The following is a 21,817-nucleotide window of genomic DNA, read 5'->3' as shown; positions in this document are numbered from 1 at the left end:
TAAAAGAAGGGAGTAAAAAAGAAGGGTAGCTAAGCTGTATGAAGCTTGCTTCTTTAGTGAAGTCGGAGAGGGGGATGGATGAAGGGATGCTCGAGCAAGGAAAGACAAGATCTGAGTTCGGGGTCCTGGAGGGGAGACTTTAAAGGAATTCTGCAGTACCACCGAAACATTAAAAAAAGTTAGGTATCCATGGGTCGTTTGGAGCTCCCCCTGCCAAAGAGGCTAAAAACTCAAAGGTCCCTAAGCTTACAGTAGTTCCGTGCGTACACCCCCACCCAGGTCCAGAAGCTGGGAACCACGCACTGCGTGTTGTGTTGTGTGTAGCTCCTCGGTGAGACGATATGGCTACCGATTACACGGTGGCTTCACGCCTTTCACACCCATCGTGCGTGTTTGCCGCATTTGGATCCGCAGCCGAACAAGAGTTGGGGTGGAGTTTATTCAAGGGCACTAGAGAATTAAGCATATCAACCCTATCACCTCTCTCCAACACCCCACGTGCGAGATCTACAGCTCCAATTCTGCGCTTCCATTGGTCAGAATTCTGAGGGCCGAAAAGCATGGGGGGCTACGCCACAAACTGCGGGACAAGAGATGGCCAAGCGATCGGTGACACTGCTTGGCTAGAAGCTGATTTCTGGGCGAGTCGCGTGCTCTCTTTTCGAATCGTGGGTATCTAGAAGAGGAAAACCCTGCAGAGATTTTTAGAGTTGTGGAAATGCTTGAAAGTAAGTTTATTCGCAAGCACAAAAGTATGCTTATTGCTGTTGCATTGAAGATGAGGGATGCGCACGTGCATATGCGTTTGGGGTCTTAAGACATAACAAATCTCCCTCAATCCAAGCAAAATAACAAGATTAAAAAAAAAGAATACAGCCTTTTACCCGCTGTAATTTGTATCACCATTACTGCTCGTAACACGGACATCCTCCGATTTCCAGTGCTCGAATCCATCGTCTCGGCTTAAGAGTCTTGGCAAACTGCACCGTATTCTCAGCAAGTAAATTTACAGGTCGTCGCAGCGATTGAACTGTAAAATCTAGCCCTCGCCCGAACATACTCCACCGTTCGGTCTCTCTTCCTGGTTAGATCGCAGTCTCAATCGCCAGGTCCTGTTCCCTTTTACCAAATCTAGACCTTCTCCCCCGTTGAGCCCCCCCATCTCCCCGCGCGAAACGTGCAGAGCCATTTGAAACGGCCACATGGGGAAATGGAGAGATCTCACTGGATAGATTGCACCCCGGACACTAACACGCACTACCTCTGTTTATTGGGGCCTTTTGCTGGCCACTTTTTTTTAACGGCAGGGATTATTTATCATTTTTTGGGTGTTGGTGAGTTTCTTTTGGCCTGACATTTCCGATTCCCGCTTTGTCTAATGCACGTGAAGTTGCCCGTTGATGCGATATCCTTGACTGTCGTACGCATGATACCCGCTCCCTCGGCGAACGGATGAGACGTTGACGAGTGTCTGACCATGTCGTTTTGGTAAACCGAGTCTTGAATTCGGTGTCTGTATAGAGAATTGTAGGTCACTAGTTTCATGAATATTTTCCTTTTTGGCGCTCAGCTCTAGACTTATCTCTAAGCTTAAACCTAACGTCGCATATCAACTCTCCTGCTCGTGATGTCCATCGCCACCATCTCGTGTCCAGCTCTCGACACCATCACGGCAGCTTTTTCCCGTTCGCCAAGTCTGCGCCAAGCTGTTGTATACCGAGATACCAAGAAGGCATCTTCCGGAACACCCGTTTCTGCCCTGGACGCCCAGAAAACGCCTTCCGTCTCGGCGATCCATCCCTCAGCTGTGTCTGCCCTGCCCGCGCATGTCTTGGCCGTTCCTTACACCACGGGGACATGACTCGAGCCCTAGATTGGGTGCAGCAAGCAGAAGAGAAGAAAACCACACCAACGGTCCGCTAATCGAGACGTCCCCGGTGCATGTATCCTCCTTAGCGGCATGCCCGTTTGTAGGCCTCGCGAGGATCCTCAGCCAACCGTATCCACCCCGTTGGCGATTACAAGACGTTCTAGCAGGAGATTGGCATATGTCTAACCCTTATCTGCATAGGTGAGCTGCAGGGTCAGTGATCAGTCCTGTTCTCGAAGGTTTAGCGGATATCGCCATCGCCGTAGGATCGTCGGGGATACGATAGCACAAAGATGCCTGTTGATATTATAGCTGTAGTTACTTTTTAATTCTCGATTCGGATCACTGGAAACGCCACTCCAAAATGGGAAAGCATTTCGGACTATCGTGAATTTATTGATGGCTCATATTGCGATGTGTGTTCTGATGTCAAAGCTAGAATCCAAGTTGCCAACCAGCAGTTTCGTAACGACGATCAACACTTTTATCGAAGGCAAAATGATGTGAATGATGTCAAAAGAAAAAAGACGCTTTCGATGAAAGTAGAGGTTGATCACGATGCAAGGATTATGAACGATTATCCCTCTCTCCCTCGATCGCCATGTGTTATCACCGATATCAAACTGAAGGCAAAAAGCTACCCTATAGAGACAACTCCTCATTACTGCGACGAGGCCATTCCCAGAATGAGCAACGCCTCTTTGATGTCAGAGCCTAGACACGGCCACCAATTGGCTCGCCTTTTTTCTTCATCAATGGGCTAGCCTCTGACTCGGCAGCAACGGACAACTCAATCCAAACCTTGAATTTATGCATGGAACTTGAAGCCTTCCCAAACACGGCAGTGATGCACGCTCTCTATTTCCGTTCTGTTACCTGTTATCCGCTCTCAGGCATGCGCGTAATTTTGACCCTTTTATCTGTGATGAATCCGTTGCGAAATCAATGGAATGTAAAAAATCGCATTAGTGACCGTTGCCCTTCACATTACCCTCCCTCGTCTCAAAAGAGTGACAACGTTTTTGAGCGTTGTTGGCAACGATAAATTTGGCTGATCGGCCAACCCGTTCCCAAAAGATGGGTTTCCGAAACACGGGGGCTCTACGGCTTCTGATATTGGTTGCTTCATTTCGCGTTGCTCTTCCACTAGATCATCAACGCTAGTCTCGTGTCACGTCTAGCTGAACTTATTTGATTTATGCTTCTTTGGCATCTAGACTTTCGCTCATCTTATCAGGTGCCAGACAAACATTTTTTGGTGCAGTCTTTTGAAACGAAAAAAAGCGCGTCTCAAAAAGACGTTTGCTATCTCTACAAAGTCAATCACGAGACGCGTCGCGAATGGATATAAGTACTTGATTTCCTAGAAATGTCTTATCGTTGAACCTCTCGATCGCATTCTCTCCAGCACTCAATTGAGGAATTCCAGAATCGCGGAGACTACGACATCAGGCGCCTGCTCCGGAACATAATGTCCCGACTCAACACTGCGACCTTCGACCAACACACCAGGATCAGCAACGTCCTTCCACTCCTTCACAGCATCAAAGCACTTCTCAATAACCCCATGCTTTCCCCATAAGACAAGCAGAGGGCTCTGAATCCTTCGGCCTTGCTTCAGATCCTCACGCGCCTCCTCCAGATCGACCGTCGCGCTCGCGCGATAATCATTGCACATGGCATGAACCGTTGCAGGATCTTCCAAATTCTTGGCATAGATCTCGAAACAGTCTGGCTCAAAGATGGATAACCCATCGCCTTGGCGGCCGCCCATGAACATCTCTGCTAACTCTCTAGGCTTCGCGGTGATAAGAGTTTCGGGAAGAGGTTCTTTTTGAATGAGAAAAAACCAATGGAAGTATGCTTTGGCAAAGTCGAAATCCGTCTTGGTGTACATCGCCAGTGTAGGACAGATGTCGAGTAGTATGAACTTGCGAATGCGATCAGGGTAATCGACGGCGAGTTTATGCGCGACTCTGGCACCGCGATCATGAGCACAGACAAAGAAAGACCCAGTATGGCCGAGAGCATCCATGACGTCGATACAGTCTCTTGCCATGGCGCTCTTTGCATACGAAGCTACATCGTCAGGCTTGGAGGACTTTCCATACCCTCGGATATCGATCAATACAACGTTGTATTTGTCGAGAACCCGAGGCGCAACACGATGCCAGATGTGTAGTGTTTGAGGGAAGCCATGGATGAGAAGAAGAGCGGGTTTGGAGGAAGACTCGCCGCTTTTCAAGCCGTTGATGGTGATGTCTGGGTTGGACTTTGTCTTGATTGCGAAAGGTTCAAAGTTGTCAAACATTTTGAGAAGCTGATAGAGATAATATGGGTAAGAAGAGGTTGAGGAGCCTAGGCTGTATGCGCCGTTTACCGGGTTTATGCCTCGTCAACGCCCTTTGGTGGACAAGTTGCTTAAATAATGTATTCTGGTGATGATTAATTGTGGAGAGTGACTATGCCGTCATAATTTCACAGGCGCGCTGCCAAACCTCGGCCGCGTATCACTAGCGGGCTTACCTTCTGCCGCATGATATCGATCAACATGCCGAACAAGAGGCTAGAATAGTGATTGATGGAGTGATGGCATAGTAGTTCACTTCTCGGATTTGTGTTTTCTCTGCTGTTTCCGTGATTCAGTCGCCCAGGCAGTCGGCCAAATAGCACTCAGTCCGATCTTATCGGGGTCTGGACGCCGATAACAGCCTGCGGACAAAGAAACCCCCGCCGGTGGAAGAGCGGGGATTCATCATCGGCTTTTCTATATCCCGACATCGTCGGCGTTTGGTATAACCGTCGAACACAAGAACTGCAAGTCCAGAAATAAGTACGATATAATCTTCTCTCAAGGACAAGCGATCTCTCCCAGTTGGAACCTGGAATCTGAATTCACAAACCTTTCAAAATGGCCAAAACACTCAAGATCGCCGTCATCCCAGGCGACGGCATCGGCAAAGAAGTCATGCCGTATGGCGTCCGTTGCCTCAAAGCCGCAGCCAAGAAGTTCAACATCTCACTCGAATTCCAAGAGTTCGACTTCGCCAGCTGCGACTACTATGAAAAGTACGGCAAGATGATGCCTGAAGACTGGAAGGATACTCTTCAACACTTCGACGCTATCTACTTCGGCGCCGTTGGCATGCCCGACCAAGTTCCCGATAACATCAGTCTCTGGGGCAGTCTCCTCAAATTCCGCCGTGAATTCGACCAATACATCAATTTGCGGCCATGTCGCCTCATGCCCGGTATTCCATCACCCCTCGCAGGCCGCAAACCCGGCGACATCGACTTCTGGATCGTGCGTGAGAACACGGAGGGAGAGTACTCCAGCGTCGGAGGAATCATGTTTGAAGGAACGGAAAGAGAGACTGTGATTCAAGATACGGTCATGACGCGTGTTGGAGTGGATCGCGTTCTTCGCTATGCCTTTGATCTTGCGCAGAGTCGACCTAGGAAGAAATTGGCGAGTGCGACCAAGAGTAATGGCATCAGCATCACTATGCCGTGGTGGGATAGTCGCGTGGCTGAGATGAGTAAGAATTACTTTGATGTTGCGGTTGAGAAGTATCACATCGACATCTTGACGGCGCACTTTGTCCAACGGCCTCAGATCTTTGACGTTGTTGTTGGATCGAACCTCTTTGGCGATATTCTATCTGATCTGGGCCCTGCGTGCACGGGAACAATTGGCATTGCTCCGTCAGCAAATCTCAACCCAACGGGCGATTTCCCTAGTTTATTCGAGCCTGTTCATGGAAGTGCACCGGATATCTACGGCAAAGGGATTGCTAATCCTATCGGAATGATATGGGCGGGGCAGATGATGTTGTCGCACTTCGGGTATGCAGATGCCGCTGCGGGGATGATGACGGCTATCGAGACTGTGCTGGCGAGTTCGGGAGCGGAAGTCAAGACTGCGGATATTGGTGGTAATGGAAATACGCAGACATTGGGAGAGGCTATTGAGAAGGCGATTCTATTAGGCTAATGAGACACGCCCACATGTTATCTTCAAATAGATAAGAAATGAAGTTCCGGTGTATTATTGGGGCACTGCCTCTCATTTTATCCCATGTTTTACTATAGAGGTTGGCCGCCAACACAGCGATGGGGACACGCCATGAGCAGAAGCATGGCGCATGCACCATAGGAACGAGTGAAAAGTAATAAAGCTCTAAGCGATGTACTCTTGCATGAGCTGAAAGAATGTTGGCGGGCTGATTCATCACCGGGCGTAGAGAACAGCCTCGTATTGGTCCGATGACGCAACTCTGCAGAATCCTTCACAGCCTGATGGCCAAGAACAAGCAATCAATGGGTGCAAGACTCTACAAGTGGTGGGTCTTTTGCTTTTCACAAATGACAGTCTAATCAGAAGTCTTAGATAATGAAATACAGCCACCATCACGTCTGGTAGGGTGTTATGAAAATGCAATCGAGATGAGGGATAAAACACACTGCGTTGCCGCGTTATCTGCACTCTGGTGTCTTGACATGGTGTCATTTACCAAGAGTCATCATGGCGCAGTATGAAGCTATTCTCTCCACTGATACGACTGATCTTCCTTCAGGAGGCCCAGAGCAGGACATGCGATTAGAAGAAACAACTCCTCCGCCCCCTGGTCGTTACGACTCATTCAGGGAGGATGATGCTGTATCACTGCCCCGCGCCGATACAGATTTTGAACCAGCATTATTGAAAACCGCTCATGAGGAGAATGTCTCAGGGAAATCGCAACCACCAGGCCCAATACCATGGAACAAATACCCAAAACATCGCTGGTGGCACAAGATAGGACTCTTAGGTCTCGTCACACTGCTGGCTGGTACACTGGTAATTTTGGCCTCATGCGCCATACTGGTGTTTCTTTGGAAAGGAGCACAAACAGCCCGGGATCGCGGCGAGCCAGCCAAGTTTTGGAAAACCATAGTCTTTCGTGACATGGCTACCAAGGTCATCACCATCTGCTCCGCCGCCATTCGTGTATCGATAGGCCTTCACATTAGCCTTGTAGCAGCAGCTGTCGCTGCGCTAATGCTTGAGACTACTGGCACCAGGTTTTGTGACATCGCAGCAGTTTCAATCCAGCGAGCATCGGGTTCGAGTCCTTACACAATCCTTCCTGCTTCATTACGACTTACTAGACTCGGTATATTCGGTGTGCTGCACGCTTCGATCATGATTCTGGGGACAATTATCCTAGTCGCTTCGACCTTTACGTCTACCATACTGCTCACAGACTTAAAGAACGTCAATATAGCTGGACCGATGCAGACAAAGCTTCTTCCAATTGGACTCGGACCGAATACTACCTTGTCTGCGAATGGTGTTCTCCACTACAGGTCTAGTCCCTCTGCGAACTGGCGATTCGGCGAGATGAAATCCGGCAATGTTGCATCGACTGCCGAGATTGCCGACACCGGGAATACATACCGTGTTCTTCTGCCCTACATGAAGGAGGAGTCTAGAACAACGCTAGAGCACTACTCTGGGCCAGGACTGGTGGGCAACTTCAGAACAGTCTGTTTCAGTCCCAGCCTTGAAAGGATTCGCTTCGGTCTTACTGCAAGCAAATCGGGCCTTCAGACAGAGCTCGATATCAGATCAACGAAAAATGGCCCGGAATTTCTCAAGAATTGGTCAGATAGTAGATTCACGTTTTATGCCCAGCTTCCAACGAAGTGGAATGAAAGCGACAGAGCTACCTTGCCACTCTCACTCGCTAACAATTTCCATGCTGGTCCCCGTGGGGATCTCGGACTTCAAGATCCCCTTTCAGGCCGGAACTTCACTTTTATCCCCCTGATGCTTCCCAAGTCCAGCCCAATCCTGCTGCGTGGATTTGGGCACCTGGACCTAGGTGGCGAGACTGACGAGAGCGAGGCGATGGATAAGATTGATCAACTGAAAGGACTAAAGACAAATATGGACGGCCGTTGGACGACAGCTTCGTTGAAGAATGGCACGCAAGTGCTCAGTGCGACGCTGTGTTTTGTCGCGGATAACGCACCAGAGCTGTACGAAATTACCATGATTGGGATGACTATCCCATCTGAGCCGATAGTCGAGTGGCAGAGGAACGGCACTTCGAAGAGTAGTGCGCAACTGCAGGAACAGCTTGGCATTGGAGTTTCCTATAAGGACTACAGAGATCGACATATTATGCAGCTTAAGGTAGGAGTGCATAACTCGAAATACTCAAAGTCAATGACGGAGCCAAGAAACTTTGCTCTTATCCAAGCGCTGTTGGGGTACTCGCCCCAAGGAGGCTGGGCAATGACAAATTACAAGGATCTCTATGAGGAGGACTGGATCGCTTGGTGGGCCGCGCACGCTGTGCATGTCTCTCTTATCCAAGACATCCTTCGAGTCACGGGCGACCCTGCATTAGCCATACAGGCCCTTGCCTTTAGGTTTCACTCCATGATCTTCTACGACAGTATAGCAGAGTTTGACCTGTACAAGCCAGTCACCACCATAAGCTCAGTCGAGATGCTCATCTCAGTGCGGTGGACAGGGCTGGTCGTGGTTCTGAGCCTGATCTTGGTCCACCTACTGCTAGTTTGCAGCACGATGGTGCTGTTTCAACTCAAGACAAGGGCTTCTGGTCTGGGCAACGCTTGGCAGGCTATCGCCCAGGTCGTGTCGACTGAAACGCGTGCGGTCGTGGAGGAGGCGAGTGCGGTGCGGGATAAAGAGGTTGAGGCTTGGGCTAGGTCGTCAGGTGTTTCTAGAAGGCCATACGCTGTATCGATGTCCGATGTCAGGAACAGAATGGAGATTATGGAACAAAAACTGTAACCGACATCGGAAAGTCTCAAGCGCTTGGGTTCAGCTTCTCGAAGTAAAGTTATGTGCATAGATAACCGGAAGGAGTATCATCTACTCCACGACCTAAGGCATTGTCATTATCTCCACCTGATTAGCGCTCTGATCGCTCCCCTGAGCGACCTTGCCGCTGTGGGTATTCTCGATCTCATCTTCGGGCGATGCTGCCGATCACTTTATGGGTTCCACCATTATGCACGTCTCGTTTATCACCCAAGGCTACATATAACAGAGCTCCCTGTCCATAAATTTGGCTCGTAATTCCCGCTAGCGAGGGATACTAAATTCCTGCAGCGACTATGTGCAGTCCGCTCACAGCGCTGGGCTGAGTTCTGTGGCATGACCATCAATCATGACATCTCGGCCAGTCAAACTGTTTTCCTTCTTATCGGACCGACGGCTTGCCTCGGTGAGAGGTTAAGATGGAATAAGTACGTGCGTTTTACTTGCTCATAATTGAAATGAAACATGCCAGTGCCTGATCATCCGGAATGAGCCGACTAGTACGGGGTAACCCAACGTCTATTGGTACAAACCTCGAATTGTTGTGATCTACGGAACGGGCCGGAAGTTCCGGTGAGTCAACGCAGAGCTTCCCCAGAAAGCCAAGCTGTAAGTGTTTCAGTACCGCTGCACTCCCGGTAACTCCAATTTTACCGAACAAGGAGACGGACAAGTCGTATCTTTTAGTCACACTTCTGAGGTGGTCTGGAACGATGGAGAAGTCATGACATATGGTTAACAGTCAATGGTAGTTGTGCAAGGCAGACTTGGTGGTCGGCTATGAGATGACTTTCCATTCCTGTCATTGTGTTGAGAACTTGCTCATCGTGCGGGCAAAATCATGATACGCCAAGGAAATCCTTCACTGTATTAAGAAGTTGCGAGAACGATGGCACGAGCTCCAAAGGCTAAAGCAACTGGGAAGATCCCAGGACGCTCGGTGTCTTATACGCGGTGCTAAATAGAGTTTGGACCACGGCACATCAATACCAGCACGCGACCTTCTCATCGCGGCATAGCGGGATACCACGTCAACTTCGACATCCAATTAGACCCGCCATTTAATGACGCAAACACGTCTCAAATCCGGTGAGGTTAGTAATATGTCAGGTAATAAGAAAGCAATAAACTTTGTGGCTTTATATCTCTCGTGTTCTTCGCGTACGAAATAATCGGCTGATTTTCCATCGCTTATCTGGTTAGTGGTGGACCGATGGGGTTACCATCTCGCGACCATTTCCAAGAACGGGCCAGTTTTAGCTCAAGGATGACACATGAGGAAGCTTGTCGACAGAGCGTGAGTTCGATGTCGACAATCTCCGACATGTTTCAGATTTTAGCTCGGAACGAAATACAGTAGGTCGTATTGATGCTATGACCATTACAGAGGCCATGTAGTTGGGCATCATTAAGCTACGAGACGGCAGAAGCTTTTATTTATTATCCGCAAGAAACCAAGAGATAGAGCTCTAGAATGCAGCAAGTTCAGTTCACCATCGATCAACCAAGCACTCCAATGCTTTCAACAATGTCAGGCCAGTCCGTTCTTAACTCAATCCCTCGGACATTTGACCAGACATCGTACCAACCGACCCCTCTGGAAACGGATGCAACCATCAACAGTGCCTTTGACGCGTTAGACGACATCCAATTCGACCTTCAGCCATTCACTGTACAGGGAACTCTCCGGAAGGATTCGGCGACTCTCGAACGACGTAGATTCTCTTGGGAAACTCTGTCAACGTCTTCATATCACCCTATTTCCGATAACACGTTAGCCAGTGATGAGAAGTCACAGCTCTATATCTGTTCTCCTTCATCTGTCATTTCAACGAACGATGAGAAGCTCCGTTCCATTTTACCAGATGACATCACTGGAACCTTTCCAAATGATTACGACAGCCTTGATCAGCGGGTGCATCGTTGGCTCTCGGAACTCCCTGATATTCCATGGCTGGACGTGAGCTATGTTGATGTAAGCTTATCATCCTATCAAGTATCTTGCAGGATCAAGCTAATGCGCACCGTAGGCCCTCCACGATACCACCGAGGACGAATCTTCATCAACGGTTGATACTGAACGATCAAGAGAGTCTATTCCTGGAACCCAGGGTCTTTTAAATTACCTGGACTTTTTAGACACATGCTATGAGGGCATCCAACCTACAAGTCCAACACGCGGATATGTAGACTACGGAAGGCCTGAACTATATGACACGACGGACCCAACAACGAGCCTCGATGCTTACCACTTGACCCTTCTGCAAATCGACACATCTTCACCTTTCGATACAGAAGCCGACCGCAAGTTCCGGCCGTCGATGCGACGACGGTACCCTAGAGGCTTGGAAAAGGAAGCCCGTAAAAGTATTAGCGTGGTAGCATCTTCGAGATCTCACGAATGAGGTCATGCGCATTAAAAAGGAGCGACTACTTATTTTGACTTGAGCGAAACATATGTCTGTATTACTTAGAAAGACCTTACTAATAGACAAAACTTGCTTGGAACATCATAAAAGCTGCCACTGCTACCGACCTGAAGATTGACTACTCATGACTGAGCCTGTTCAAGCTTCCTCCATTCTTCCCTTCCCCTTTCCAGCGCTGCACACCATTCTACAGAATAACAACAGAACGTTACGCGAACAGTCTAGAACCAAGCCACCACCCAGACCTTGTTTAGCAAGTAAACTCTAGCCAATCATCCGTTGTTCGTGACTGACGTTTTGCCGTCCGTGCTACATGATAAACGGTGAATCTCGGGTCCCTGTGCACCCGGTATTGCCATCCCATAGCCTACCCAATCGGCATAACAACAAGCCTTGGTAGTCATTAAGAGTATGCCGCGGCATGCAGATCTATCAGTAGGCAGATCAGGGGGATAATGATTTGTGATAGCTCGGTAGCTAGTACTTGATGGGTCAAGCGTGGATGTTCTAGGCGGCATTTCGGGATGTGGGTTGAACACAGATCAAAACACGAGGACACAAATAGACCGGTAGTTACGTGTGAATCATTCGGATGACATGGTAAGTATTCCCATCTATCTAAATTTATTGCAACCTTTGTTACACTTCCATGCAGAAAGGGAGTATCGCGATCACATCATTTGTATTCGCAGCCTAAAGTTTAACCTTCGGCAGTAAGTATCTCTATAGATATCTCATGAAATAAACCATCCGAGCAAGCATCGACGCAAAAGTCATTCGATTCTGACTCGACTTGTGAATGTCATATCGAGTTGACGTAGTCTCTACCGGGGGGGAAAGAAACCTCCATTCCCCGGCAAGGATTCCCCTGCTACAGTTGTCGAGATCGCCCGGAGACACGGCCAAGCTTGCAATAGACTTTGTATCGTGTTCCACGGGGGTAACCGGAACCGAGTGCGACGCTCGTGGATTTAACTCTATGAGAGTGTCAACGTGATGAAAATGTGGGATAAAATTGACTGAAAATTGGCAACATTTACATGCCTGTCCCGAGGATCGAGTTCCGCTATTGAAAGGATGTAGCATAGATGACTGCAGTGTGATAATTGATACTTTCAAGTATAGGAAAGTGAAATACAAGGACGTTCGAGAAACGATAAATATAGTCAATAAACATCAAAACGTCACCGTTTGATCGTTCTTTTGTATAAACTACTGGCCCAATGAAATGATCTAGGTTAATAAGTATCCGCAAGTCATAAATGGACGCATTTGCCGCGATTTAATCGTCAAGGTAACTCAAATTAGTCCAGCCTTTCTCTCCTTATTAATAGAACCCGCGTATCGTGGTCACGAGGTGAAACAATCCGCGGTTCTGGGACGGCTCACAGATCACAAAACAGGCACTTGCGCTGAGCTTAGTGGTAGCGTGGCGTTTATGCAGCGTAAATTGACATATCAGGGTGCGCTAAAATTTCCCTAACATGTCACTATCCGCGCTTTGATAGCAAAAGTGGTTTCACTAAGGCTAGCTCAGCCCGGTAGTAGTCGCTCGGCTTCGTATTGTGCCAACTGTAATTGCGGCCGAGGTACTGGAACAAGCGTTTTAACATAATTCATGATGGGCATTCCGAAACGTCATCCAGATACTTAAGCCTTAGGAGGATCTATAGTTATTCCACGACAAATATCGTCATTCTTTATACTATCACAATGAGAAATCAGAACTTTTACTCTCCTTCTAGCGAGGACATGCCAGCGCCTGTAAAATTTCCTCGGCGCATATCGTCCTTGCGCAACAAGCGGCCACTACCTCATATCGTCACCACTATTGAGCCTGGGTACAACAGACAATTATTCACACTCCACGAATGCGCCGACGATGCTTCTCGGTCTTACCATAAGCAAAGCTTTTCACTGAGTTCATCGCGGACGCCTACGACTCCTGGTCACATCGACTCGCCATTCAGTGATGTAGCGCCTACACTGCGCATGTTTTCAACATCATATGTCATGACGAAACCGCTAGAGAACTCTGGAAGCTATTTCCAGAGAAATATCAACGATCAACCTGAAGTACCAGAACCCAGCCAACAGAAGCCGCAAGGAAAAGTCCAAAATTGGCTTTCTAAGCTTCCCAATCGAAGGGAACCGCCCTTTGAGGAGAGGGAGAGAGACGACGAAGTGTGCGGAATATCGAAGCCTAGACAGCCATGCGCTGTTGTCGAGGCTTCTACAACGCCTGGAGCTCAGAAGCAATTTCTGGATCTGGAAGACGACGAGTCTGAAAGCTCCCATTCCGAGGATACGGGAGACCTTGACGGCTACCACGAGGCTCTGTTCAGATTATCGGGCACAAGAAATGATTGCAGGCCAACATTTCGAGCATCGATGCGACGACAATTTCCAATTGATCGGGAAAGAGAAGCTCATCTAAAGATGTTTTGATAAGAGAAAATGAGGCGTCGAAAAGAATTGGAATCAAGCGACTTGAGTTAAATGGGATATTTCCTTTGTTAAGGGTTGGTTTTAGAAGTAGCAGGCTGTCATCACGAGTTCGATGTCCTGTAGAATCACGGCCTTGGATAAGAACTAGATCTGGTCATTCCGTCACAAATTGACAAAAGAAACTTTCAATAGACTAAGGGTCGAGAGGGGAGAGGTTATTTAGACTTGAAAAAAATAAATAGACCTAAACATGAGTGCCAAGAATCAGCCTTTCAAATCACGTCACCAAGAACATGACAAACAACTCATGAGCGCACATGAAAAAAGTTTTCCATTTGACTAGTAGGCCAAATGAGCCAGGATAATCATATTAAAGCTTTCAGTGATCTCGATTTGGGCCCTGGCATGACCCCTGGCAAGAAACGGTGAGCTCAACGCCGATCATGCATTTTGAAAAATATCATGAACTTCATGATGTTGCTTACGTTTAACAACGCAACGCCCAATAAAACTTCAAGAAAATGTCTAAATGAGTGGATCACTTTAGTAAATACCATGAATTGTCTTCTTGGCAATATCGATTAAAATATTTTCTTCAAAAGGACCGTGAGCATCATGTTTAAAAGGCTGACTGTCACCTCTTGGCTCTGGTCTTGTTTTAGAAACTGAGCCCTCGCATCTAGTCAAGTACGTACTTGATGATATTTTGCAGAAGAATTCTTACCGACTCTATGGAATCGAGACTTACTCGACTCCCAATCCCTCGTCAAGCTGCTCTCCCTCCAGAAGAAGGTTACACCACTTGCTGAGAAGCCAGCCAATTCCAGTCTGAAAATGCACGTATACGTTCATAGCGCCAATCCCTGGCTGGACGGCCATGTACAAGAATGCATCAAACGACACGTACCGGACGCTATCTGCCATAAGAATTTCACCGATATTCCAGAAGATGCCGACACTGTGTATCAGCTTCTTAATGGATGGGAGCTGAACCATCACTTTGCTGTACTGAACAGAGCCAAACATGGACTCCTCAACGCGTACCCCAACAGCGATGCATTGGCTCGAAAAGACCACATGGCAAGTGTCATCGATTACTGGATTACCAAAAGGCCAGAAAGTGTGCTCAAAGGTCATAGCCCTGCGACTGTGAAGTTATCCCTCGACTATAGCGAGTATGTCGAGGATGCGTTGGCTGCAGCTGATGATTTAACTCTACTGTACTCGCTTGAAGATAACGAAGCAAAGGAATCATCGGAACGAGATTGGTGGATTCTTAAACCTGCCATGATTGATTGCGGTCATGGTATTCGAATATTCAGTACCATTGACGAGTTAGCGGGTAATCTTGAACTAGCTGCCGATATTTCCGAGGAGGATGAAGAGAGCGAAGAAGACGCTGAAACGCCGGATACTAAATTCGAAAGTGACGACAGCGCTGAGGGTTTCAAACCAAGTCTATCGGCACCTGGACTTGATTCGCTAGATGCCCTGATCACAGCAACTGGAAAGCTCTCCGTCCAAGGAACAAACAAGATACAAGATCTGGTCATCGATGAGAACGAGCGCATCCCATCAGCCCTTCTTCGAGAGTTCGTCGCCCAGCAATACATCGTCAACATTCCACCCATCGACGGCCGAAAGTGGCACGTTAGAGCCTACGTTCTCTCCGTCGGTCGTCTTAAAGTCCACGTCTTTAACGAAATGCTCGCCTTACTAGCTCTAGACGACTATGAGCCCCCATGGAAGAATCCAAGTCTCAAATCATCGTTGACCAACACCGCTCTCCAAGATGAAGAGGAGTTCACCAGTAAAGAATCCATGCGAGACTTTTGGAAGATCGAGGATGATCTACTTCCTGGTGACTGGAAGAAAAGCGTCTTTGATCAAGCTTGTCAAATCTCAGGAGAGTTACTTCGTGCAGCCGCTCACACAATGGCTGATAAGTTCACACCGCTGGATAAGTGCTTCGAGCTCTTCGCCATTGACTTCTTGATCGATTCCAAGGGGACGGCGTGGTTGTTGGAAGTCAATGAAACACCGGCTTTCTACGAACAAGGTTACGCGGGGGAACTTGCGCAGCGGCTTATGGAGTCGTTGATCTGTGTGACGTTGGAGCACATGGGGATGGCTGATATGGAGAATGAGAAGAATGTCGAGGCGAGAGGGAGGATGGTGGAGGTTTTGGATGCGACGAAGGAGTTGGCGAAGAGTAATATTACGGAGATTCTTCCGGGTGATTTATAGAAGAATAGAGCAATAAGATTTGTGTTCTTTGGCTTTTATGAGTTGGCAACCATCACTGCGGGTGAGGAGACGTTAGGAGGCAAGGCTGCAGATAAAGTAGAGAAGCACGGCACCTCGGGATAGACGAACGGTGCCCTTTCTCTGATCAGGGAAACTCTTAGAAGTTTAATTTATTAACATTATTCTAAATTATTAGTATTATTCTACATTTATTAAGACTTTTAGAAATTACCCAAGTGAATCATAAAGTAGTCTATGTAACTCGGCTAAATCTTGGATAGACAAACCCAAGGGGAAGTGCCACCACGATCTCTCCTGCTTTGACTACAAGTGCCTCTCTTCCTTCCTACGTTATCTACGCCTGGATTCTTTTCTCCCTTTCATCATCACCACCATCATCAGTCCCAGCATCGTCACAGCATCCCAATTCTCCGTATCTCTAGCAAAATGAACGACCCCATAGGTTCTGCATCGCGGCCTATCACGGAATTCGACTATGATGCCGAAGATATCCCCCACATCATCCAAGCCATTGGCTATTCACGATTCAGTGCGCAGTATCTTCCTGGCGCGATCCACCGCCCAATCGCATACCCCCCTGACGTCCTCGATTCGCTGAGACCATTCCCCGATTCCAACAGTGGTCCCCGTCCTCGTGGCAGGCTTATAGGCAGGATGACGCAAGTATTCCTATCAACACCACAGATTTTGCAGTCATCCAGAGAGCGATCACCTCGGGCGAGACGAGTCAGAGGGATGTTTAGTTTTTACTACTGGAACATCGGTTAAAGAATCTGGCTTAGAGTTGTCCTTTGCTTGTTGCACTCTTTTTCTCTTTTTTCGGTTTCACAAGGCGTCTTAGAGCAAAGGGCTACGTATCATAGTTGATGAATACATTTTTTAAAAGTTTAGTGCTATATATGTACACAAAGATCAAGTGTCAACGCCATCAGACTACCAAGTGCCGACGTCGTTTGAAGATTAATGAGGTTCCAGATGATTTCAAGACCAGACTCACTCACAGAATGAGCAGACCAAATGCAACCGACCAATGACTCAAAAAGTCATGATTTAGCAAGAAGCGACGCTGGGAACGTTCTTGCAGCTATCATACTTCTTACCACCAGTGACCTGAACATTCTGCCAAGTCCAGTTCTTGCAGCCCGAGCTTCCACAAACAATAGCAGCATTCTTGCCGCTGGAAGAAACACCGTTCTTGCCCTTGATGTTCTTAAGGGTGAGGCCGGTGATGGGAAGACCGCTGGTGGGCTCGCCGTGGAGATCACCGCCGTCGTAGTTCTGCTCAATGAGGATTCCGTACTTGGTGATGCCGGAGAGGGTGATGTCGGAGTAGGTGACCTTGTTGACCTTGCCGGTGGTGTTCTTCATGGTCTTGACGCGGATGCCGTTGGCGGAGTTGACGACCTCGGAGTTGAGGAACTGCACGTTGTCGACGATGTTGTCGTCGCGGCCGCCGACACTGCCGATGGAGAGACCGTGACCGCCGTGGCAGTAACCGTTCTGGAAGATGATGTTCTGTTGAAGTCAGTGGGTTGTTCTCAGAGAGGTTTAGGAGTTACTGACCTTTCCGGAGTTGACGGCAACACAGTCGTCCTGGTTGTAAACCTTGGCGCCGGTGATGGTAACACCGGTGGAAGAACCGATATCAAAAGCATCGGTGTTGTGACCGCCCTTGCTGTCACCGTCCTTGTTGTCAAGAGTGAACTGGTTAATAGTAAGACCATTAACACCATTGATGCTCACAGCCTGAACAGGAGTGTTCTTGACATAAAGATTGTTAATCTTGGAGTCAGTAAGCTTATGAGCCGCAAAGAACTTGGGCTTTGTTTTTCCACTGTTTCCTCCGTTTCCATCCCAGTACTTCTCACCACCAGCATTAAGCACAGCACCAGAGCCCTCAACAGTGATCTTATTTCCAGAGATCTTCATAAGAGGCCCCTTCCACTCCTTGTAACCCCAGGTAGTGGTTCCCTTGAAGATGACCTTGGTGTTGTCCTTGAGCTTGCTGAGATCCAGGGTCTCGCCGCTGGGGACAGCAACGTTGTTGAGGACGATGGTGGCGCACGCGGCTTGCGACTTGCTGGCCTTGGAGGCGCCGTCGGAGCCGGAGAATGTACAGGATGTGGCGCGCTTGGCGTAGGCGTGCACGTCGGGGGCTTGGGTGACCGCTGGGGCGGGGACGGCGATGGCGCTGCCGGCCAGGGCAGCGAGGAGAGCGAAGCCGAGTTTGGTCATTTTGAGTTGAAGAGAGAGAAGTATGTATGTAATGAGTGACGAAATAAACGAATGTACTTAATGGAAGAGTAACCTTTGGCCGGCAAAAGGAATGTGATGATCTTGTGTGTGAGCCGCTTTTCTTCTTGTTCCGTGCTGCCTATATGCTTATATATTCCCCGAATCTTGAATGCCCAGTCAAGCGATTACCCGTTATATCCGAACTTCTATGCTTCCAGAAACCACCCTATTCTCTGTGTATTCTACGGAGCATGATTATCCTCCAATTGCGAAAAGCGCCGAGACTGTCAACACGGACCGACTTAAATGAGAAGGGGTCTTGAAACCCCATTTTCCAAACGTCACCGTCTGTACGCGGATTCTTCTCTCTGCAATTGGGACGAATTATGTGGGGGACGTGGCCCCTGGGTTGACAGGTGGAGCGTAGAAGGCCGATTATCCGGAGTAGCGCGATATGCCGTTCTTGGCAAATCGGGAATGTTTCCGGTTCATGTTTCAGGTTTGACTTTGGCCAGAGGAAGAGCCTCACTGAGTTGAAGGCCACTTAGGTTCAATGGTTAGTTTCGTGTAAGACAAGTGCGTTTGGGAGTATGGTGAGCTTAGTTTCAAGATAGGCAAGATCTTGTACACGAATGCGACGTGGCATCTAAGGGAAAAGCATTGGCCTGGTATGATACAGGTATCGGGAGATAAGATCGTATAACGGTGGGTATCCTGGAAAAGAAGTTAGCTAACAAGCAGGGCTCTCCTTGTTTTCGTCCGAGGTTCATATCCCTATCCATGGCGGCGGTGTTTGACGCGCTAATCACCGTCAACTGTAGATATACTGGCTAGCCATACAGGTAAACGTGTCTATCTCTGTTATCCTTAAGTGATGCGCTAATTCGATTAAGGAATTAAGCATACACTCTAAATGATTGCTCGCGCCAACTAGCATCTCCTGTGAGATTGACTCATAGAAGTTCAGCAAAGTGGAAAAATTAAGACTTGGCTGCATACTGGCTCGCCAAAACATCACGGCACTCACACGCGAGGATGTAAGCTAAAAGGCCAAGGAAAAGTGGTCAGACGTTGGGGCTAATTATCTTACATTTATGGGGTCGTGAGATTACGATTCTGCCAAGGCTGATACTCGTCAGCGACGTCGGCCAACCTGAAGACGTTGAGTCTCATACTTGCGCGTATTGCCCTATTCTTTTTTAAGCCCTACTTTTTTTTGTTTTTGATGGGATGAGAGAGCTGAGGTGTAGCGTTGATATCGAAAAACAGGTCATTGCTGTAGCGTTTACCTCAGCCATATTTGGACTTCCGCTACGAGACGGATCCCTCATACTGCTCCCACATATACACAGCAAGAAGCCTAGTCTCGATCCTTAAAGTGCTAGCCTGCATGCGTCAGTAATACTAGTCTCCCGGTAGTGTATACACATCTAAGTATCCATTTCAGCCCTCAGGCGCTATGATGTGACAATGACTAGATAATGACCAATTCCCAGGGCATGAGGCCGGATTTTCGCCAGCATTAACGGCTGAACGAATAATGACGCGTAACACTTTAGATTTTCTTTTTATATATTGTCTCAGTTCTCCGTTTCTCACACCGCTTGGAAGGTAGAGTCACTCTCTTATGCATTTTGTGATCAAGACACCCTTGTCCGTCCTGCACTGAAATTATGGCTAGCGGTATCCCCTAACCACTCAAATCGCTAGACGGCTTAACCTCGAGAGGTAAAAACACTCAATGGCATCCCTTGTCTGAATTGTGTAACCCCAGCAAGTTGCGGAGATCTATCTCAGGATGCAAGTTGCGCATTACGCCCGACGATGAGATGATGCGAGTATTACGATCAGATCCACGCAACGTCAAGGTTTTATCGCAGAGGTGGCCTTGGTAATAAGAAAAGAAAGTCATTAGCGCAACAGGGTATTGAATATGGAGGACCGTGGCTCATGTTCTGACCTGTCCTTTTCTTCCCCATCTCGTCAAGAACATGGACTAAGGGGAGGGGTTGATGCCACTACTATTGGCTCAGATGCATGATGATGAATCATCTCCTTTTTTCTCTCACTGAGATTGTCGCCTTGTCATGCATCTTCGGCTATAGTGTTAAAACAGAAACAGGAAAAGAAGTAATTTGACAGACCTTATATAGAGCGCCTGCTCGTTGCTTGCGAAGCCCTGACCTATAATCTCTACAGACAATCTTATATATTGGGAATTCACCCAGCTGTCTTTATCTTCACCGTCAATAAATTCTCTTTCGCTTCTTACGAACAAACATGGCCCCTGCTGTTTCCAACTTGATGGAATTGTGCTATGGAACCAGATCCTTTCCTCAATCGATCGACCTCCCCGGTGCCTGGCAAGGCAATCAGTTCTCTGATGAATCCGAATATGTATACCATCTCAACTCTTCTGAAATCGAAGAAGTGGAAAACGCTCTTTTGTACTTCAAAGGCAAGTTCCCTATAAATCCTACAGCAAGCAGAATCTGATTTAGTAGGCCTTGAGCTAGATGGCGACTTGATCTGCCGCCAAAACTTTCCGCTTCCAACAGTAGGGAAAAAGCTTGAGCTTATGCGGCTCAATGTTTATGAAGGAAAGGGGTTCGGACTGGTTCGAGGACTCAACCCCTTGAGCTATTCTACTGAGGACTTGACTATGATGTACCTCGGTATTCAGTCTTACATCGCTAACCGTCGAGGTCGGCAGGACGAGAAGGGAAACATGCTGGGTAAGACAATACAATGGAGTGGAATGCCAAAATTATGACTCATTGTGACTACAGTCCATATCGTGGCCGATAACTCTTCTCCAATTTCTAGTCAGCATCATCGGCACTCGACATCGGAAATCGTAAGCATGACTCTTTAAGTTAAGACTACGGCTGATAATTGAGCTCTCAGACGTTCCATAACGAGGAATCCGGAGACATTGTGAGTTGGCTGACTCGGAGTACCGCAGCTTCAGGCGGTAGATGCATTATCGCTTCAGGATATGCGGTATATAATATCCTGAATCGACACCACCCCGCATCTATCCGCCAGCTTTCTCAGCCGAAATGGGTTTTTGCAAAGTAAGAATAGCTGCAGCCGTCTTCTGAAAATCCTTAATGACAGCCCTGTAGCCAAGAAGGATATCCCAGACCGATCTTCTTCCACCATCGCAATAGGATCATGATCAACTTCGGTCGAGTCCCACTAATCGGCAACGCGATCCATCCGCGTCAAGCCCATCTACCTCGTGTTTCCATGAAACAGCTAAAAGCGCTTGAAGATGTTGAACGCGCAGCTACAAAGGTTCAGTTGGAGATTGAAACGAAGCCAGGTGATATTCACTTCATCAATAACCTCTTCGTTCTGCATAAACGTGATAGCTTCAAGAATGGGGATGGGGTTGGGGAAAAGAGGCATCTGGTGCGTATGAGGCTTCGGGACGAAGAGCTGGGCTGGAATCTACCGGAGAGTTTAAGAAAGGAGTGGGTAGATGCGTTTAAGCCAGGTCTGGATAGGCTTTGGCATGTTGATCCTATGCCGGAAGGCTACTTTCCTTTGAGGTCGTATCCGAATTAATGGGTTGGGCATAGAGGCGTAGAGGACACGAATTCACTTTAGATGGATCTATATATAGAGTTATTTCTATAGAATACGGATAGAATATATCGGCTATTGGCGTTTTCTATTTCGGATATAGACCTCAAAACATCATTGTATCGTGTCTTTGGATAC

At 47.9% G+C, this 21,817-nt stretch overlaps 9 protein-coding genes across 9 annotated transcripts; 7 read left to right on the top strand and 2 right to left on the bottom strand.

Annotated features, from left to right (window-relative positions):
• Positions 1 to 3,281: 3,281 nt before the first annotated feature.
• Positions 3,282 to 4,181, bottom strand: FPRO_14543 (uncharacterized protein; the record flags this gene model as incomplete). The annotated part of the gene is made up of 1 exon (XM_031219581.1): positions 3,282 to 4,181. The coding sequence occupies one exon, from the start codon at positions 4,179 to 4,181 to the stop codon at positions 3,282 to 3,284; it is 900 nt and encodes a 299-aa protein (XP_031085325.1).
• A 600-nt stretch (positions 4,182 to 4,781) lies between these two features.
• On the top strand, positions 4,782 to 5,864 carry FPRO_14542 (uncharacterized protein; the record flags this gene model as incomplete). The annotated part of the gene is made up of 1 exon (XM_031219580.1): positions 4,782 to 5,864. One exon carries the CDS (start codon positions 4,782 to 4,784, stop codon positions 5,862 to 5,864), a length of 1,083 nt encoding a protein of 360 aa, XP_031085324.1.
• Positions 5,865 to 6,464: 600 nt separating this feature from the next.
• FPRO_14541 (uncharacterized protein) lies at positions 6,465 to 8,678 on the top strand (the record flags this gene model as incomplete). Its single annotated transcript, XM_031219579.1, has 1 exon — positions 6,465 to 8,678. One exon carries the CDS (start codon positions 6,465 to 6,467, stop codon positions 8,676 to 8,678), a length of 2,214 nt encoding a protein of 737 aa, XP_031085323.1.
• A 1,558-nt stretch (positions 8,679 to 10,236) lies between these two features.
• FPRO_14540 (uncharacterized protein) lies at positions 10,237 to 11,113 on the top strand (the record flags this gene model as incomplete). Its single annotated transcript, XM_031219578.1, has 2 exons — positions 10,237 to 10,683; positions 10,739 to 11,113. The coding sequence occupies 2 exons, from the start codon at positions 10,237 to 10,239 to the stop codon at positions 11,111 to 11,113; spliced, it is 822 nt and encodes a 273-aa protein (XP_031085322.1).
• Positions 11,114 to 12,850: 1,737 nt separating this feature from the next.
• On the top strand, positions 12,851 to 13,585 carry FPRO_14539 (uncharacterized protein; the record flags this gene model as incomplete). Its single annotated transcript, XM_031219577.1, has 1 exon — positions 12,851 to 13,585. The coding sequence occupies one exon, from the start codon at positions 12,851 to 12,853 to the stop codon at positions 13,583 to 13,585; it is 735 nt and encodes a 244-aa protein (XP_031085321.1).
• Positions 13,586 to 14,419: 834 nt separating this feature from the next.
• FPRO_14538 (uncharacterized protein) lies at positions 14,420 to 15,832 on the top strand (the record flags this gene model as incomplete). Its single annotated transcript, XM_031219576.1, has 1 exon — positions 14,420 to 15,832. One exon carries the CDS (start codon positions 14,420 to 14,422, stop codon positions 15,830 to 15,832), a length of 1,413 nt encoding a protein of 470 aa, XP_031085320.1.
• Positions 15,833 to 16,279: 447 nt separating this feature from the next.
• FPRO_14537 (uncharacterized protein) lies at positions 16,280 to 16,621 on the top strand (the record flags this gene model as incomplete). The annotated part of the gene is made up of 1 exon (XM_031219575.1): positions 16,280 to 16,621. The coding sequence occupies one exon, from the start codon at positions 16,280 to 16,282 to the stop codon at positions 16,619 to 16,621; it is 342 nt and encodes a 113-aa protein (XP_031085319.1).
• A 282-nt stretch (positions 16,622 to 16,903) lies between these two features.
• On the bottom strand, positions 16,904 to 18,088 carry FPRO_14536 (putative endopolygalacturonase; the record flags this gene model as incomplete). The annotated part of the gene is made up of 2 exons (XM_031219574.1): positions 16,904 to 17,368; positions 17,417 to 18,088. 2 exons carry the CDS (start codon positions 18,086 to 18,088, stop codon positions 16,904 to 16,906), a joined length of 1,137 nt encoding a protein of 378 aa, XP_031085318.1.
• Positions 18,089 to 20,368: 2,280 nt separating this feature from the next.
• FPRO_14535 (uncharacterized protein) lies at positions 20,369 to 21,661 on the top strand (the record flags this gene model as incomplete). The annotated part of the gene is made up of 5 exons (XM_031219573.1): positions 20,369 to 20,546; positions 20,647 to 20,823; positions 20,878 to 20,945; positions 20,996 to 21,165; positions 21,217 to 21,661. The coding sequence occupies 5 exons, from the start codon at positions 20,369 to 20,371 to the stop codon at positions 21,659 to 21,661; spliced, it is 1,038 nt and encodes a 345-aa protein (XP_031085317.1).
• Between the last annotated feature and the right edge of the window lie 156 nt (positions 21,662 to 21,817).

Source organism: Fusarium proliferatum (genome assembly GCF_900067095.1).
Source record: "Fusarium proliferatum ET1 genome assembly, contig: FPRO_scaffold008, whole genome shotgun sequence".
NCBI lineage: Eukaryota > Fungi > Ascomycota > Sordariomycetes > Hypocreales > Nectriaceae > Fusarium > Fusarium proliferatum.
Note: the sequence above shows the minus strand (reverse complement) of the source record. Positions and strands in the feature narration are given on the sequence as shown.